At 43.9% G+C, this 16,120-nt stretch overlaps 1 protein-coding gene across 1 annotated transcript; it reads right to left on the minus strand.

The window, feature by feature from the left end:
• Window positions 1-12,465: 12,465 nt before the first annotated feature.
• Window positions 12,466-15,733, minus strand: NRARP (NOTCH regulated ankyrin repeat protein). Its single transcript, XM_068248967.1, has one exon. It carries the CDS (start codon window positions 14,897-14,899, stop codon window positions 14,555-14,557), a length of 345 nt encoding a protein of 114 aa, XP_068105068.1. The 5' UTR covers window positions 14,900-15,733; the 3' UTR covers window positions 12,466-14,554.
• Between the last annotated feature and the right edge of the window lie 387 nt (window positions 15,734-16,120).

Raw genomic sequence — 16,120 nt, forward strand, 5'->3', positions numbered from 1 at the left:
CAGGGTCAGAGGTGCAAGAAGGGGATGGGGAACAGCTTGTTAAGGATTACCACTATTCAAAGTATCTATAGAAGTGATTATTATGAGCACAGGACCAATAGAGAGCTAAAACTGTAGTTGTGGGAGGGCCCTTCGGGGCCCCTCTGGCCCAAGGGCCCCGATGCGGTCGCTACCTCTGCAACCCCTATTGCTACGCCCCTGGTTATTTTCACTGTAGTTCCTGTAATGTTTTCCTGAACGCTGCGTCGCTCCGAATTGTTTCATGGCCGCAGTGATAGTCTGTCTCCAGTCTGCAGCAATGAGGCCGGGAGGATTTGGGAATTTCGCAGACCTGGTACCAGTTAGCGGTTCAGCAGATTAAAGTCCAGCTCGAGACAGTAAATGAAGGCCGCACAGGGTTTCCTCAGTCCCTGCAGCATTGCCCAGTCTGCCTGAGTGCCATGGCTGCATTCTCATGACCTCGGAGGAGTAGCAGCATGTGAGGGGGGGCTACAGACCGGCCCCTGACAGCCTGCTTCATCTCCAATACCCCCCCCTCCTTCCCCCCTGAACAGAAGGGGGGGGGATTGAGCAAGAGAGCATCCATCTGCCTCCCAGCCCCAACCAAGCCGCCAAGACAATACAAGGAAATGCTTCTAGGCTGGAATTCCGATCGCGGATTTTGGCAGAGGCTCAGGGAACAGCTTCCAGCATCTTTTTCTAGCGAATGCATAACTTTCAGCAGCCCCCCCCCCCAAAGAAAATCAGCAAGGAGAGATTTAAAGCTCAACTCTAGTGACCGAATATCCATACCCCTGGCAAGGTTGTGCAGTTTGCTTTCACAAATTCACTAAACGTTAGTTAAAGGGCGTCTGGCGAACCATTACCATCGTTCATTCTGAAAGACCGCGACAGATCACATCGGGAGTGATCGCTCAGTCTTCCACTAAAGATAATGCACTTTAGGGGAAATTCATTTGATTTAAACGATCATTTGAGCGACCGTTCGTGTCCTGCAATCAGGATGTTGGAAGTTAGATTGGGAACGGATTGTGTGTTGGCAGAGTTTCCCGATCTAATCTTCCAATGGGTACTTAGCTTAAAGAGACTCTGTAACAAAATTTTCAGCCTTATTTCTTCTATCCTATAAGTTCCTATACCTGTTCTGATATAGTCTGTCTTACTGCAGCCTTTCCTAGTTGCACAGTGGCTGTATTTATCTCTGTTATATAATCTAATCTTCTTTCCTCTGACAGCTTTGTCGGGCTCAGGCAGGTATGTGCTACTCTGCTTGTGATAGGCAGAAGCTATACACACCCTCTCCACAGGCACTGTATGAGTCACAGACTGAGCTTTTCTCAGCCTATCATATGCTGGTTAGCAGCCATGTTTTTTGTTTGTAAACACTGCCTAAAACTGGCAATTACAAGCCAAGATTGCAGCAGGAAGTGGCAGAAACAGCACATAGGGGCCCAGGAGAACATTATGAATAGAATGGTATGCTTTTTATTGTAAGTATTCTAGAGTACAGATTCTCTTTAAAGGGAAGGTCCGATCAGCTTCATTTACTTACCCGGGGCTTCCTCCTGCCCCTAGTAGCCTCTATGTCCCTCGCCGCAGCTCTGCACTCCGCCGCTAGCTCCTGGTCCCCTCCGCTGCAGAGGCCGACCTCGCGAGGTCGTCCTCTACTGCACCGCTGTCAATCACTCGCACGTGGTGTGGAGTGCACTGCGCAGAGCTGCGGCGAGGGACATAACGGCTGCTAGGGGCTGGAGGAAGCCCTGTCTAAGTAAGTGACTTTTTTGTAAGCTGCTCGGATCTTCTCTTTAAAGAGGAACTGTAACCCAGGACTGAACCTCATCCCAATCAGTAGCTGATACCCCCTTTCCCATGAGAAATCTTTACCTTTTCTCTAATAGATCATCAGGGGAGTCTGTATGGCTGATATAGTGGCAAAACCCCTCCCACAGTGTGATGTCATGACAACGGTCCTGACAGTTTCCTTTTACCTCGTTGCATTGTGGGAAATAACGGCTTATTCAAACTACCTAACAAGCAGTATCTCCCTCTGTGCATAGAGCTCTAAATAACGAACATTCCCTTCAGATCATCTGTCAAAATGTAAATCAGGGAGAGGAAAGATTTTACAATGGGCAAACACTAAGTAAATAATCTATGAATGAAGATTTAAAGCAATTGTATTAATTACGTTGTTTTCACTCCAGTTCCTCTAAGTTATATGAGGCCCGTACTGCTGAAAATAAGAATTTGAATATGTGATCACGTGACCTGAAAGTCATCACAGCAGACTGTAATAGTAATATTCATAATATTAGTGTGTACGGTTTTCTGTGCTGCACAGAAAGCACTGGCACAGGCAGCCTGTGTTATTCAATGGACAGTTTACACCGCATTTTTAGGTTTTCCTTTTAAAAAAACTTGACATGACCACTTCCTGCTGTTTTTTTTTTTTATCGCTTGCCCTGTGCGCTCCACACTCAGCGCGTCCCTATCAGCGAGTTGTGACGCGTTGCTCAACATGTGACCATAAATTTTGCGCAACAGAGATGCGATCTGATCGTATCGCTCACATTTTCCACGACAGCGCCCCATTCAGACGGGTGTATGGACACGGCTGTGATGGGAGAAGAAAAATGGGAGGGGATATATTTAAAATTGACGAATTGCGGGGGAAAAAAATTAAGAAACAAAATAAATAAATAAATTAAAAAAATAAAAATCGCACAGCGGTACAATTTCAAATGTATTTTTCCTGCGCTTCTGTACTTTGTATAGGAGGCTGTTAGCACAAAAAATGCAGGGCACTTAAGGAAACACCCCCACGCGGTTTTCATCAGTAACGATAGGTTTTTGGAACTCTGACACCCGTGTAGGAGCGCATTGATTTTGCGCTCACCCTGGCTGCCAGAAGCAGCGCTATCATAGGAAGCTCAATCGCCCCTTCCCACTGAACAGCGCAAGCTTATAGAGATGCGACAGGTCTGCCACATGATTAAGTCCTGAACAGTCGCACTTACAACTTATTTCCGTCGCTAAGGACAAACGTTTCTGCGCAATTAACTTTTTACGGCCTTAAGATGCCCATTAACGGAACAATCTCCCAGTCGATCAGATCACGTACCATTAAAGAGAATCTGAAGTTAAAATGAAAACAAAAAACAGATCCTTACCTAAGCAGAGGGAAGGCTCTGAGTCCTACAGAGCCTTCCTGTTCTCCTGCCAGTCTCCTCGTTCCCCCGCAGACTTCTCGGTATAAATCTCCTGCTGTGGAAGACTATGGGAGTGTACAGGTGGATCTGTGCTGCACACGGGAGAGGGCGCTTGCGCGTGCGCAGTACCGTGCGCAGTACGGAGACTCCTGAAGCACACCCAACACAGAACAGAGCAGTCTACGACCCAGAGCCTGCGGGGGAACGCGGGGACCATGAGGAGACCAGGAAGGCTCTTTAGGACTCAGGGCCTTCTTTCTCCTGATGGTTTTTTTTTTCTTTAACTTTTTCTTCAGACTCCCATTAACCACTTCGGTACCAGCAGCCTCTGCCCCCTTAAGGACCAGAGGCTGCTGGTACGCTAAAATGCCACATTCCGACGAATCACCGCAATAATCCAACGCTGTCCCCGCCGCAGGCTGCTCTCTCTGCCGTCGCTATGAGCACTGTGAGCCGGTCAGGAGCCACTTTCATTGGCTCCTGACCCTGTCACTCAATGTAAGCCAATGGGATTGGCTTACAGTAATGACAGGGCCAGGAGCCAATTAAAATGACTCCTGCCTGGCTCACAGTGCTCTGCCGTCATAGAGACGGCAGGGCAGCACATTGCGGCGGGGGCAGAGCGGCAGGGACGCACGGTGAATGGGACATAGAGCTTACGTCAGGTCAGAACCGCAGCGCCACCCGCCCGCCGTAGATTTAATCTGCGTCGGTCCGCAATAGGTTAAAGAGTAACTGTTTAGAAAATCTTAAAATTTAAAACACATACAAATAAGAAGTACATTTCTCCAAATGTAAAATGAGATAAAAATGACTTTTCTCCTATGTTGCTATCACTTACAGTAAGTAGTAGAAATCTGACATTACCGACAGGTTTTGGACTAGCCCATTTTCTCATGGGGGATTTGCAGCATTTTCTTTATTTTTAAAAGCACTTAGTGAATAGCAGTTGCTCCGTCCAACTGCCAAAATAGTGTGCAGCGAGCAGGGAGGCTGGCCAGCATCTTTGTATTAATCATTTTCAGGGAATGTCTTTATAAAGAATAAAGGCCTTGCTGAGAATCCCCCATGAAGAGATGGACTAGCCCAAAACCTGTCGGTAATGTCAGATTTCTACTACCTAATGTAAGTGACAGCAACATAGGAGAAAAGTAATTTAGGCCCATTTTACTCTGGGAGAAATGTACTTCTTATTTGTATGTGTTTTAAATTTTAAGATTTTCACAAAACTTCCTCTTTAATGGTGCCAATTGAAAACAAATAATCATCCTATGGATTGTGCAATCGATCCAAATTTCCAAACAATTCACATTGGATTGCTTGTTTCCACTTTCATTGATGGACCCGAACAATTGTTTCCAATCAATTGGACGTTCATACAAATCCTGCAATAAATCTGCAGTGTGTCTACTTCCTGCTTGTATGGAAGCAGACATATGGTTAACATCCTGTGTTTACAAATTAGCCGCTCTGCCGAGGCAGCCAGCTGACACAGCTGAGAAATCAAATTACTGTTGGGATTAGTCACATGCTTTTAATGCACAGCTTTTACGCAAGCGGACACATTGCGCGCACCCCTGAATAACCATGTTCCTAGATTTCCATCTCAGCAGACTCTGGCATTTCAATGCACTGTGTACAGCAGGTTTCTGGACGTCTAAACGACGGGTCGTTTAAAAAAAATCAGCCGTGTGTACGAGCCTATAGTGTAATGTCCTAACACATTATTATTATGTATTTATATAGCACTGACATCTTCTGCAGCACTTTACAGAGTACATAGTCATGTCACTGACTGTCCTCAGAGGAGCTCACAATCTAGTCCCTACCATGGTCCAAAATCTCTTTCAAAGACTCCATGCAGATAGTGTCCTAGTAGAGATGTGAACCCAGAACTCTGGTACCACAAAATAAAATTGCTTATATATTTTATACACTACGAGCAGAGGGGCACTGCTGAACTGTAGTTGTAGTGCTGGCTACAAAGAGTTGAATTTCTCTCAGCAGTGGGAGGAGGTGGACTTGGTCAGGTAATCTGCTCTGTGCTGGGGAAACACTCCCAATCTTCTGGCAATAAGGAAGTCTTGAATGCAGCCTGTCAGACAGAGGGCCTCTCTCTCTGCTAATTGATGTAGATTTAAAGGGCATTAGAAATGGTAGGCTGCTTTCATTCTGGACAGTATAGAAAGCGGCTTCGTGCTACTGCGCATGCGCAGCTACTGCACAGCCACGCTGATGCCAGAGGAGGTGTGCGGCCCTGATGTGAAACGGGGGGCCATGCTCACGGTTGGGAGGACAGAGGAGGCTCGGGCTCCCTATAATGCTGTGGATCGATTAAAATACGCTCTTATTGAAAATATGATCATTCACTAAAAAACCCGATAAAGGAGACCTCTTGGATCAGTTCAACGTTTTATGCTTTTTGACCATCTCCTATTCATCACTCTGCCCTGCCAGGTATAATAAACTATATCTTATGTCGCTTTTATTTAAATAGTCTGAAGCGAATTACATTTTCTCTTTTTATTGCCAACTTAAGCTAAGCAGTAGGAGCAAGGCTGATTCGCTGCAACACCGCGTCAGAACAATGTACCTAACAACCCCCCCCCCCCCCCCGAAATCCCCGGGGCAAAATTCGCTATCACTTCCTGGAGGAGGCAGAGCTTTGCGCAGTAGCTCTGCCTCTGCTCCAGTCAATCTCCACCGATTTCTGCCTCTCCCCGCCTTCTTTCACTGAGAGTGGCGGGAAGAGGCGGAGATTGCACTGGAGGCAGCGCAAAGCTTTGCCTCCCCTGGGCAGCAAAATCCATGACCTAGAAAGTCGTGGAATTTTGGCCCAGGCTTTTGGGGGGATAAATACCTCGTTCTGTCACACTGTTGCAGCGAATCAGCTTTACTCTTATGGCTTAACTTAAAGGAATCATCAGGCTGTAAGGCCTCCTCCCCGATCTACTTACTAGTGGCTTCCTCCAGCTCGTTACCAGCAACATGTCCCACAATGCAGCTCTGTGGTCTGGTATCCCCGCTGCTACTGAGGACGACCTCGACCTCGTACTGCGCAATCGGCGCTATCACCGCCACGTTGTCTGCGCTGTACTGCGCAGGCGCAGAACTACTGCGCCTGCGCAGTACAGCGCGGACAACATGGCGGTGACAGAGCGCCGCTCGCGCAGGCGCAGTATTAGGCCAACCCCGAGGTCGGCCTCAGTACCGGCGGGGATTTCGGGTGGCAGACTGCGAGCGATGCTGCATCGTGGGACATGTCACCGGGAACGAGCTGGAGGAAGCCGATTCCTTTAAGTGGGCAATAAAAAGAGAAAGTTTAATTCGCTTGAGTCTCTATTTAACTCTTTTAAAAACCCAATGCCAAGGAGGTACGACTTTATTATGCACTGAGACTTTATCGAGCAGAGAAAAATTGGATGTGAAAGCAGAGGCTCTCAGCAGCAGGGTGAGGTGACCAGCACTGTGCTTACAGGGCAAAATCGGACAGTGATCCCTCCCCAGCAAGTTCATGATTACCCCATGTGGGCGGTGATCACATAGGGGGGAGGAGTTTTGTCGGCCTCCAGATCTGTTGTATTCAGCCAAGCAACATCTGTCCATGGTACAGGAAGAAAGTTTTGCAAACCCACTCAACCAGGTAATAAGAATGAATTAAGCAAAACAGCTTTAAAAGGACAGCTGTAACCTCCTAAAAGTGAGATACTCATCTAAGAGAAGAGAAGGCTCTGGGATCCTATACGGCCTTCCAGTTCCTGTGTCCCCTCATTCCACAACTAGGCCCCCGCTCAAATGTCTCCATGGTTGCGTCTCCGTGTCTCCAAGAACTTTGGAAAATGAGTGGCTCTGCACTACGCTCGAGCAGTATGGAGCTGCTCGTCTTCAGTAGTACTTGGAGATCCGAGTACATCTGTGGCCTTCCCAGAAGACCCAAATACCTCTCTGACATTGTCAGTGGCTGGAATGGGTGGGGGGTGTGGAGGGGTCAGCAGTGGAATTAAGGGATGCAGAGAGGAACAGGAAGGGGGCCCAAAACCTTCCCTCTTAGGTGAGTCTGTAACTTATTTTGTTTTACTGGGTTACAGATGTCTTTTAAATGCTACAATGCTTGTACTTTCACCCATTAGTAGCTCCAATAGAGTTATCTCATTTGAGATAAGTGCACTGCTTTTGACTTCAGTCGGCAGAACTCATTGTGCTGTAAATTCTTGGAATGCTTTGATGTCTCTCAACTAGCAGAAAACATAGAAACTGAAAGCAGAAGTCCTCTGTTATTGTCTCACACTGCCCCCTAGTGACAAGTGGCCATAAATACACATTACAGCAGTACTAATTAGGAGCAAGGAAAGGTAACTAGTAGGAAATAAAATTAAAAATTGGCCTGGAGCAATTGCAAGCCTCTAAATAAATTGGCTGCTAAAGGGTTAAAGGAAACCAAAGCTGTCGGAAAACAAAGAATCGATACTTACCCGTGGCTTCCTCCAGCTCCATAAACACGTCCGAGTCCCTCGCTGTCCTCCCACGGTCTTCTGTGCAGCCGAAATCAGCCCCGGTAACTGGCTCAGTCGTGGTCTTCTGCGCATGCCTGGGACCATGGAAGAAGACCACGACTGAGACAGTTACCAGGGCTGATCGGTACACCGCAGGAGGACGGCGAGGGACTCGCATGTGTTTATGGGGATGGATGAAGCCCCAGGTAAGTACTGATTTTTTGACCGCTTTGGTACACTGTAAAGGCAACAGTCAAAACCTTGTGTGCTGCGAATTAGTATGTACGGTATTCCATACAAAATGCAAAGTAAAACAAGTGTAAGCTAGGGATTTAACACATACCGGAGTGCTACTTTAACACATGCTAAAAAGGGTCAACGAGTTTATGAAAAATGGTCATCAAATTCGTAATGAAAATATGCTTTATTCCATACTTAAACGTATTTGCCATTGTAGACTGAATATTACACAACATCACCACAAATGCACAAAACGATCGCACGGTTACAAAAACAGACTCGCAAATACCGATACACTACATCACATACAGTTCTCAAAATCTGCAAACAAACAACTACAATCTCAGCATGTGTGGAACAACATCTATCCTGCAAAAAATAAAAAAAAACGTTAATAAATTAAAGAGGGGAGATGGGCAGACCGAGAATATGCGGAAAATTTCTTGGTCTTCGGGTTTTTATTGTATTGTTGTCATATGAAACCAGCACCAGTTATAAGATTCAAAGTGATAGTGACGTCACCAGGTTTGGTAAAAACCCGAGAATTTGATGCGACAGCTACGTGATAAAATGTAAGGAAACTGCATGACAAAATGACTTTATGATCGAGAGTCCTCCACTGGAGAAATATTTACAAATTAGTACTATTGCTAATGGTGTCGGGAGAAAACCTTCTGTTGTCAGGAGAAAGAATTTCATCCCCTTTGGCCTTAAAAGCAAGCCTGTTGGGTCATTGAACATGATGGATGTCTCCACTGGCCAATCAGGAGGCTTTACCAGCACAACAGCTTGTAATGTACTGATTGACTTCAAGGTCACCTTAAAAGGAGTCTGTAACACTCAAAACATTCAATATTGTATAGATATTAATGAGCTGAATAAACTCACCCCCCCCCCCCCCCCATTTATAGCTATTTTATGCTTTGGAATCCACCGTTGTACCTCAAACCAGGAGTGTTGAATAAAAGCACCGATGCTACTTGTTGATCCTTTCTTGGCTCTAGTTAAGCCATATGAAAAAAATCCTGCAGTTCTGATCCACCGAGGAATAGCGGAGTGCCAGCTAAGTATGCAGATTCCCACGTGATCCCTGCTCATCTCTCCCTTCTTATGACGACTCATGCTGTCTGGATGGAAAGCAGACAGCATGAGTCATCAGAACAGAGGAGGGGTGAGAAGTGATTATAAAGTAGTCAGTAACAGGTTTGAGTGACCTGCAGGTTTTTTCTTCTTTCATAGGGCTGGACAACAGAAAAAGGGGTTCAAAGTAAGGAACCCCATCAATGCTTTTCATAAAAAAAAAGAAAAGAAAAACCTTCACATTTCAGGGCCCAGGTTAGCCAATGTTTTTTTTCTCTATTATTGCTTTACTCCCCCCCTCCCCCCCATTAAAGAGCCTAACTAAGTTTCTCCATCTCTGATCAATGGAACATTGCTCCTAAAATGCAAAGTATAACTTCCGTACTGTACTGATTTGCATATTCCTCCATAAAAATGTTGGTGGGCAAATCAAGCTCTATCCCCGACTACTGGACCTCTCTCTGCTGAAACTACTGAGGGAACGCCGCCCCCAACTATTCACCCTCCTTCCAATACAAGCACCCCCTCCCCCAGCTGGTATAGTGGCCACACATTGTGGGTGTAGTGAGTAATGGTGGCTGCACTTTTAGGGGAGATCATGGCTGCCCATTTGTAAATATTCGCAGGCCACGAAGTTGGGGGTGGCATAATTTATACTCTGGCACTTGTCAGCAGACTGAAGATCCAAGATAGGAACCTAAAAGTCTCCGCACTGCCATTGTTCCTAAGCATTTCCCACGGACAGGTTTTCTTTGCAATCTCAGGTCTCTTCCAAGACAAGTTTCAGCTGCTAAGCTTGTAAGGAAGTCCAATTTCCACTTCTAAACACCACCCTCCGTTAATGTCTGGAAAAACAAAACAGCTCCACTTTAAAAATAATTTAAAAGAAGTGGAACGAGATCAAGGTGCAGAGTTGAGGAGTCAGAGCAATTTTGGGTACCTGGAGTCGGAGGTTTCATAAACTGAGGAGTCGGAGTCAGATGATTTTTCTACCGACTTCACAGCCCTAAGTTGGAGCAATTTTTGGGTACCTGGAGTCAGAGGTTTCATGAACTGAAGAGTTGGATGATTTTTGTACCGACTCCACACTGGAGGAAAACTAGGAAAGCTCACCTGAAATATCAGTTAGAATCCTTATTTAATTTAAAAGGAATCTGAAGTGAAAATAGACTTATGATATAATGCATTGCATGTGTAGTACAGGTAAGAAATAGCGAATTAGTAGCACAGCTATGAGTCTCATATTGTTTCCAGTACAGGAAGAGTTAAGAAACTTCACTTGTTATCTATGCTAAAGAGCTTCTCTGAGCTCGCCAAACAAACTTAGTCAGCTACAGTGCTGTTTTCTGAAGCACGTATACATCAAAGAAACAATGAAACACAACTTCAGATAAGATTTTGCTGCAGAGAAGTTTAAATGGGTATTAGCCCTGCTCTGTTTCATAGTTTAAAAATACAGTGTCGTTTGTAAAATGAGAATGATGCAATGATATATATATATATATATATAGCTAGCTATATAAAACTGAAAATAAAAAGTATGAGAGACTCTTATCTTTGCTTCTAATGTTCTATTAAATTATCCGCACTACACATACAATTCATTATATCATACATTTTCCTTTCAGTGCCACTTTAACAGCTGAAACCTGATTGATGGTATGGAGTATACTCTACACTTTTCCCCATTTTTTTCCTTACACTTGTCGAAATAAGGTCATCCCAGTTTACAGATTGATGAACAGGGAGATTTTTGTCACCAGAAGCGGACTGAATGCAATTGAAGGGTGAATCAACTCATTAATAACTTCAACAAAAGTGAAAGATCAGGTTTTGAATGGAAAGACCTCGTAAACCCTTTTTTTTTTTTGTAACATTCCTTAGTATAATAGTATTCCATAACAAATTCTTTAAATTTCTCAATGTCATTCCTAATCCACAAAGTGCCTCCTACAGGACTACCGGAAAACTGGTAGGCAGCAACAGGCACCGACAAAATGGCCCCTTATAGTGTAATGTGTCCAGGCTTAGGATGTACAAATATTTCACATTTTTTCTTTTTTCTTTTTAAGTTCCAAGCAAATAAAAAGGACCAGTAAGCTTAGAGCACAAAAAAGTGACACTAATTGAACCACATATTATATTCACAAACGTGTCTGTAAAAATTTCCCATACACAGACCAAAGAAAGAAATTATGTATGTAATCTTTACATTAAAAAAATGCTTTTCTAAGCAGGCTGCCATCTTAAGCTACAGCAGCCATGAATGTGATGGTTAAAGATGATAGTTCTAACGGCATCCTGGACAGAAAGTTAGTTTTGTGAAAGTAAATATTGTTCCCCACGGTATTCGTTATTTTATCTAACGCCGACACATTTTTATTGTCATCCATGAGTGCCATTACGGGGTTTTTTTTGTTGTTGTTTTTTTAGCAGAATTTGTTTTGTTTTTTAATTTTGGAAAGTGGGAAAAAAAACATCCAGAATTTTTTTTTTGTATTTTTCTTTTTTATAAAAATTCTTTAAGAGGCTACAGGTCATATTATACACTCCAAGTATGCTGTATTTTACAGACTTCATCCAGTTACAACATGGCGACCTCAAACACAGCTTCAATATAAGCCTATAACTTTAATTAACATAATTAAAAAAAGTTTCCATATCTAGAACACAAATGATCACAAACAAAACTCCTTTCTGGAGCAGATTACAGCCACACCATCCTGTTCACCCCAAGGATTTAAAAAGGAGGGGGAGGGAGAGAGAGTGAGAGGGTAAAAAGTGGGGGGTTGGAGTTTGCGTAACAATACAAAAAAAAAAAAAGACAGTGAAATGGGACAGACTATTCATAAGTCAGCCAGTGCACCTGCTCCTCCAAGCATAGAGCTGGTCTAGTGGTGGCATGCAGGGTCATATCATGAGACTGAAGGAGGGAGGGGAGGGGGGGGGGGGCAGGACAGAAGCTGAATTCATGAACATATGGTAGCCACAGAATATTTTAAATCCAGCCACAGAAAAGAACTGCGGGTTGATAGAAGCATTAAAAAAAAAAAAAGAAGGGATGGATAAAACTTTATAATAAAAATAAAAAGTTTCACAGTCAGAAAAAGATTACAAATAAAGTTCAACTCCTTAAAAAAATAAACTGAATATCCCTTTTATGGTTAGAAGCCTAAAATGTACATGGAAAGGGGAGGAAAATAAAAAAAAATAAAAAGCACCTTGGGATGAACATAGGAGTACTTATATCATAAATATTATGACATTATTTGTGGCAGATCCACTTAAAATGTGCAACAAGCTGTATTTTTTCCATTTTTATACACACTATCCCTTTTGCCCACAAGCCCATTATATTTGTTTTGTGATTTTTTTTCCTTCTTTTAGCACCCCTCCCCCCACCCAGCCCCCCCCTAAAAAACAAAAGGCACAGAATGAAAATTCAGTGCCAAGTAATACGCCAGCCTAACAATGTAGACCAATTAAATAAAAAGGAAAAAAATGCTGAAAATTCAGCATAACTAGACTTTTTTTTTCTTACAAAAAAAAAAAAGTTTACACCTCGACTTTTTGCTCTCTCTCTTATTTTTTTTTTCTACAAACCACAAGATGCTTAAAGAGACCTTGTTAAAGAGCATGGATTACGTGGTTTATGTGGCTGCAGGTTTTGGGTAAAGTCTAACGCAGCACTGTCCACCTAGACGGCAAACAATCGCCTGCTCCAAAGAGACTGTTAGTTGTATAAAGTGAATTTTACTAATGATACAACGCCAAAGTTCAGAGACTCACATGAACCAGAAATCCTATGATCATAAAAAGGCTAATCCGCATGCAAAACAGACCAGTATACAGTGCAAAAACACAGCAGGTGAGATTTTTTGCTTCTTTTTATCTGATGCATGCACCAACCAAAAAGTTGACTTTAACATGCTTCTGCTGAGTACAGGTCGAATCATACTAATGTGGAAATTAATAAAAAAAATTCTTAAGTCACCTATTTGTTTTGGGGGATAATTCTGACAGCAAACTATCTGATTTTTTTTTAATCCAGTTTAACATTTGGCTTTAATTTGTGTTATATGTATCAGTTAAAAAAAAATACACTAAACTTCTCACTGCATGTCAATCACCTCCAATAAAGAATATAAAAATGGCAGCCAATAGTTCTACAATTTTCAGGATTTTTTTTTTAACGTTAGAATATTTATTTTGCTAAATACAAAAATATGATTATTTTTTTTAGGGGAATGGATATAGGGTGACCATCCATATTTGTGTCATTAGAAGAGGGTGACAAAATAAAAGACACATTCATATGTATCCAAGCTGATCTGCATTTTGAGTAATTCCTCTCGCTCTTGGGGTAACCCCCCTTACAGCAGCGCTTGTCTGATCCTAAACAGACATGTCAAACAAACATTCCTGTTGCTTTTATCACTTCCTCAAAATGCACTTTAAATCCACAATGCTAGTGGTCTCCAAACATCCAAGAGAAACTCAGTAGTCAACAGGTCAAAAAAAAAAAAAATTTAAAGCTGCAACTCTATTTGCCTACAGCAGGTGGTGCCCTTACTCCTCGTCTGTGCAAAACAGTGTGCAATTGTAACTGAAATTGTACATTTGACAGCATCTCCTTAAAGTCCTTCACTCTTGCTTAAAAACAGGTTAGATCGTATCATCTATCAAAATGCATTTTACAATTTTCTTTAAGAACATAAAACTCTAGGTAAGTTAATTGTTACAAAAAAAAATTGGGCCTTCTTTTAATTCAGAAGGGTCAATAACTTTAAGGGCCAGAAGTCGACTTCTCTGAACTAAATCCTTCAATGGGAAATTTACTTTGTTATATAAAAAAATATATATATGATCTGTTGAAATGTTGAATATCTTTGAAGGAGTGGGACAGTAGGAGGACTGAAGATAATTTTGTGTAGGAAATAAACTGGGATACAAATATTGAACACATACAAGTGCAGCATACAGTATCTGGTGCTGTTTTTCTTTTGTTTTTTTGTCTCTGAAATACTGTGCTTAAAGGTCGAGGTAGATGAAAAAAAAATGAAAAGAGGACATTTTAAAAATAAGAGTATTACAATTACAATGTTTCTTTGTGGGCCCCAAACTTCCTAAATAAACCTGGAGACCATAGAGCAGCTTTATCATGACAAATAGAAAATAAAAAAAGAGACATACACACATATAAGAGGCAGGAGTCACGTTCCATGGAAAATAAAAAAATAAAACTGTACCTAAGAAAGAAAATCAAAGTTTCATATCGACATGGAAAAATAACCCTTTTCAACAAAGACTTTAAGGAAGATCTAAAGTTGCAATGATTTTAGTAACCAACAGTTGTAAGGGATCCAATGAAAATATAAACTGGGGGATTAGGCCCTCCAAAATCACCAGTCTTGCTTGGAAATTTTAAGCAGCGAAGCCTCTTAAATTAGAAAAAAAAAAAAAAAGACATACAACGAAAAATGATTTGAACCCCCAGAAAACAGGAAGCCTATGGAATGTCTTTGCAGGCAGTTACCGACTGCTGGACGAATACTTGGCCTTGGTGATGAGATAAAGGACAATGTCTTGGTGTCCACCATAGGCTGCTATGTGCAGGGCACTCCAACCGTCCCTGTTGGCCAGTCTGATGTCAGCTCCAAATTTCACCAGCAGTTTTACCAGTTCCAGGTTGCCATCGATCACCGACTGGTGCAAGGCTGTCTGGCCCTCAGGCCCAAAGGAGTTGACGTTAAACTCACAGTTGGTCATGTTTTGGAGAAGGGAATGGAGTTCCTTGGTGTTACCTTTCCTTACAGCTTCCTGAAACACCCGTTGGGTGTGAGGGATGGAGCAGGTGGACACTTCGGTCTGGCTCATGGCTGCAAGGGATCCAGGTGGGAAGAAGTTTTGCACTCCTTGCAGCAGAAATAGAAAACAAACAAAAAATAATAATTAAAAAAAAAAGACAAGTAGATCAATCTGGTCCTGGAAGCCAAAATCTCTGCAGTAGGTGGTCCTGGTGGCCAAGTACCCTGGAGAAATGGGTTCTGCAGAAGTCGGTCTTGGTGGCTCAGATCTCTTATCAAACAGGTTCTGATGCCCTGGTATCTTCTCAAGTCGATCTTGGTGGCCCAGATCTCTCCAGGAGTTGTTCCTGATGACCCAGATCTCTGCAGCAGTTGTTCCTGAAGGCCCAGATCTCTACAGAAGTTGTTCCAAGGGAAGAAGAAGACCTCTGCAGAAGATATTCCTGGTGGAGGAAGTCTCTGCCCCAGTTTGTGCTCTTGCTGGCTGTGGGTGCAGATGATCCGAGGATCACTAGGTGGTGTTAGTTGCAGGCTCTGGAGGAGAATAACTTGTTGGTCAATCTTATAGGTGCTTTAGATCCAACAACCCCCGGGCTGCTTTGTAACTCCCTCCAGAAATGTTCCACAGCTGGATGCAGGAGGTGGTCGGGGGGGATGGGACCTCTCAGTAATCCCAGTTTGGGCCAGCACCTCCAGGAGAGGATCCAGAGCTGGTAGGGTCGGGTGCTGATCAGCAGGCGGGGGTCCCGGGGCTCAGCAGCCGTGCAGGGGGTGCTGATCAGCAGGCGGGGGTCCCGGGGCTCAGCAGCCGTGCAGGGGGGTCCCGGGGCTTCGCTCAGCAGCTGTGCAGAGGGGTCCAGGGCTCGGCGGTGCCCTCCAGGCGCTGCATGGGCCGCTCACACACTCACACTCCGCTCTGCGACAGTCAGCGCGGCCCCTTTTAGGTAGAGCGCTGATTTGCATTACAATGCCCCGCCGTCCTGCGCGCCCATTGGCTGGAAGCCCACGTGGGGCCGGCCCCACAGCCCTCCCCGCGCGCTGGAACGTTGAGAATCTGGGCGTGGCCTGGAAGTTTGAGTTTAGGGAGAGTGACAAAAGTTCTCACGCACTGTCTGAAAGAACGAGGAGAAAGGGGTCCCTCTGCCCCCTCCTGCTGGGGTCCTGGTATCTCTGGGAGCCTGACATATCAGCGTCAGCAGCCTGGTGCCTCTCTACGGGAACCACAAGGCCCAGCATGCCCTGCAGCATGGAAGTCATACTCCATGTCTAGGGGAACTACATGGGTCAGCGT

This window comes from Hyperolius riggenbachi, chromosome 8, assembly GCF_040937935.1.
Source record: "Hyperolius riggenbachi isolate aHypRig1 chromosome 8, aHypRig1.pri, whole genome shotgun sequence".
NCBI lineage: Eukaryota > Metazoa > Chordata > Amphibia > Anura > Hyperoliidae > Hyperolius > Hyperolius riggenbachi.